At 46.0% G+C, this 3,463-nt stretch overlaps 1 protein-coding gene across 1 annotated transcript; it reads right to left on the bottom strand.

Moving 5' to 3' along the window:
* Positions 1 to 223: 223 nt before the first annotated feature.
* neurod4 (neuronal differentiation 4) lies at positions 224 to 3,148 on the bottom strand. The gene is made up of 2 exons (XM_062458098.1): positions 2,946 to 3,148; positions 224 to 2,074 (listed from the first exon to the last, which is right to left on the bottom strand). The coding sequence occupies exon 2, from the start codon at positions 2,066 to 2,068 to the stop codon at positions 1,001 to 1,003; it is 1,068 nt and encodes a 355-aa protein (XP_062314082.1). The 5' UTR covers positions 2,069 to 2,074; positions 2,946 to 3,148; the 3' UTR covers positions 224 to 1,000.
* Between the last annotated feature and the right edge of the window lie 315 nt (positions 3,149 to 3,463).

The raw sequence follows: 3,463 nt of genomic DNA, 5'->3' as shown, positions 1-3,463 counted from the left end.
TTTTGATAGTTGGATAGACAAAAGATGGTCGTAAACAGTTAATTCTGTATATGTGTTTTGATTACAAGTTAAGACCGTAATACTTTAATAATACTGTCCTCAGAAGGGCAACAAGGACTGTATGGTCGGATGGAGTATCCAGTCAGTGTTGTCCTTTGTTATTTTTAGCAGAGTGAAAAGACAATTCAATAGCACAATTAAAAACATGACTAATGTGTTACTATGGAAATAGTATATAATATAAGAATATTTATTCAATTAAGTGCGAAATAGCAAAATATTTACAAAAACAGTGACAAAGTGGTGAATGACACATACCTGAAGGACCTCAAATAAATAATTTAAGTACTTCATCGGTAAAGACAGTTTAACAGAAACAGTGCTGAGAAAATGCAAAAAAGAACAAAGAGAAAATAGTTATCAAAATAAATATTAAATACAGATATAAATAAATGCATTTCTGTTCATATGGCATAAAAGACATTGGCTATAGGTTTCAGTGCAGAATTTGTATCTCAATTGGACAACATTTGATAATTTTTTGTATCTCTCCATAGACTGGCATCGACTCCATGCAAGCTATTTTACAGTTAGTGAAAATCCCTGCTCACAGACTGCAGATATGAGCCCTGCTTATATCTGGATAATTAATTTGGTAAACAAATATTGCTATATCTGGTAATAATTCAAAAGGGACATGCCCAGAAATGACAATACAAATTGTGTCAACATAAACAATGACCAAAAAACTAAATAAATTAATAAACAATACAGTTGCATCAGTATCGCTTCAGTAGTGTCATCATAGTCAGGTAGGATGAGTTGAGGCGATGTGTCTCATGTCTTCTCTATTTCTCCCCCATGCTCTCTCCTCCAGTATAGTACAGTGTAAATGCAAACCATTGTCTCTACACAGTTGTCCACATGGGCCTGTTCCCTGCCTGCCAGCAGTGTTTCTGGACCCGGGTTCGTGCGACTAAACACCCAGGCCAACTTGGCCCTACTCGCCATAGATGTTACCCATCTGGGAGGCCACCAAGTGGGCTGGAGCAAAGGACTCAAAGCCCATGTCCAGGGGCAGTTCGTAACGCGAGGCTTGGAACATTATGTGGGCCTGGGGCGCTGGCAGGCTGCCCATGGAGGCGGTGGGGGGGTAGGGGTGGTGTGCAGAGAGGTAGTGGGTAGCAGGGTGTGTGTGGTAGCTCCTCTCCGACTCCGGGGGGGACGGCTCCTGCTTCAGGGCAAAGTTGCCACCGATGCTGAGGGGGGGCGTGAGGGGCCCATCGTAAGGGGGAGTGCCACTGCTGCTGCACTGGTTTGGGGAGGAGTTCTCGTAGGAAGCCCCTTTGAAGCCTTTCATGTGGAGGAGGTGGGAGGCCTCCATGGAGCCGTAGGGTGGGCTGGGCAAGCCCGGGGAGGGGAAGCTGAGGGGGTGGCCAGCTTGACCCCCCACAGAGGCTCCGCACTTGTCCTCCAGCTTGTTGAGCATCATGGGCGCCGGGCCCATCTGCAGGCAGCCGGCTACCAGGTTACTGGTGGGCTGGGAGAGGCCTTTGCACATCATTTCCACAAAGCCGTGGCTCTCCAGGGACTGGCCGCTCTCCAGCACCTCCGACAGGGCCCAGATGTAGTTGCGGGCTAGCCGCAGGGTCTCAATCTTGGACAGCTTCTGGGTCTTGGAGGAGCAGGGCATGACCTGCCGCAGGCTGTCCAGGGCGTCGTTCAGGCCGTGCATACGCGAGCGCTCGCGGGCGTTGGCCTTCACCCGTCGGTTGCGGAAGCGCTCCTGTCTGGCTTTGGTCATTTTCTTCTTTTTGGGACCCCTCCGCTTGGGCAACTTCTCTCCCTCCAGCCCCATCTCCTCCTCCTCGTCTTCCTCCTCTTCCTCGTCCATGTCTTCGCTACCCAGCTCGGTCATGCCGCGAGGCCGACCCCCCAGGCCCAACCCATAGCGGCTTCGGATCTCAGTGCCTTCACCATCCTGTGAGCTCAGATCCTCCTCCAGCCAGCCCAGACCGCTGACCAGCTCACTCTCATCCCCTGGCTTCTCAAACGGCTTGGTCATCATGGTGATCTGCAGGAACAAAACTCACTGGTCAATATGATATGGTGTTACAAGTTAAGGTGATAGTTTACATTTGCTTTTTGCGTGTGACTTTTCTTTAGGCTGTGATTTCAGGCTGTCCTCTTCATTCTAAACTCCATTGACGGAGACGCGCGGAGCTGTCCTAATTCAGCACTAATGTACGGACAGCGCACTTTTGTAAAGTAGCTTGTTTCCACTACAACAGTTTGCTTGATAAACGTTGGCTGACCCATCTCAATTCTGACCATTTAAACACTGTATATTCATTCGGATTAATAGTTCTCAGAAAAAAATGAAAGAAAATTGTATGCATGTCATTGTCGTCTAACGTCAGAGATTTTCAGGATGCAATCAGTGTTTCCCTGTTGTTATTCCGATGTTTTAGAGATGCAGTCAATCTAGGGCAGAACGGGATTTGGCCGGCATTTAAATCTCTCAGATTAAATTGGGGGGTAGCCTACAAAGCAGCAAACCCGGGGGACGGATACTGTTTAAGAACTACTTTAAATGGGCTTGCCGAGGCATCATCAGATGTTCCATCTGATTTTGCACTACCCTAAATTGTTTCAGAGTTGATTAATGGTAGGTATTTGCAAATGCGCACCAACAATGAAATGTATAATAAATCTACCAGGCCACTTACTATTTAGGACTTTCTAAGTCCTCCTGGTTAAGGATTGTCAGTAGTGCATAAAAGTGGAACCGTTTACAATCATTCATGAATAAATTGTGTTTTACGCACAACCCTGCTTGGACGACCAACTGCATGTGCATTTTTGATTGCGATTGTTTTGAAGTGTAAATAGATATCAAGTTATTGCAGGAAATGTATTTGGGCAAATTTGGAAAAGAAACTCACCTGTTGAAATTCACAACTTACTCTTCTTAAATAAACAGTCGTGGAGTTAATATAAAAGTTCCTCAATCAATAAATTAAAATAAATTTGTCTCTGCTATGCCGCTTTCTGTACAGTTCTGCTTTCTGTACCGCTGTCACGATCTCCAAAGTGTTTGTTATCTCAGTTATCCATCAGTGCGCGTGGGACTTTAATCTCCAACTGACTTGATAATGTTGGATTTCTGCCTTTAGTGAGTTAGACAGGCTCCTCCCACTTGCGCCCCACCCTTATTCAGCTCATCCTAATGCGCGTGGCGGGCTCGTGGCTAAACTGATACCAAAGACTGGCGCATCCATGGCCTTACACTGCGCGAGTGTGCCCCAACTATTATGTAAGTAAGAGGCTACAGAACAAATTTAATGGAACAAATATCCTGGCTGGAGCCTTGATATAAAGTTATACATAGGGACCCATGTCCCAGGACGTCTGACGTAACCTAAACGGTTCTCATCTCAAGCACTTCAATATAATTTATTCT

Source organism: Osmerus eperlanus, chromosome 4, assembly GCF_963692335.1.
Source record: "Osmerus eperlanus chromosome 4, fOsmEpe2.1, whole genome shotgun sequence".
Classification (NCBI taxonomy): domain Eukaryota; kingdom Metazoa; phylum Chordata; class Actinopteri; order Osmeriformes; family Osmeridae; genus Osmerus; species Osmerus eperlanus.
The sequence above is the reverse complement of the archived record's forward strand: the minus strand, read 5'-3'. Positions and strand labels throughout refer to the sequence as shown.

Excerpts from the sequence above, each read along its gene's own strand:
- neurod4 (XM_062458098.1), bottom strand. The coding sequence starts at position 2,068 with ATGATGACCAAGCCGTTTGAGAAGCCAGGGGATGAGAGTGAGCTGGTC.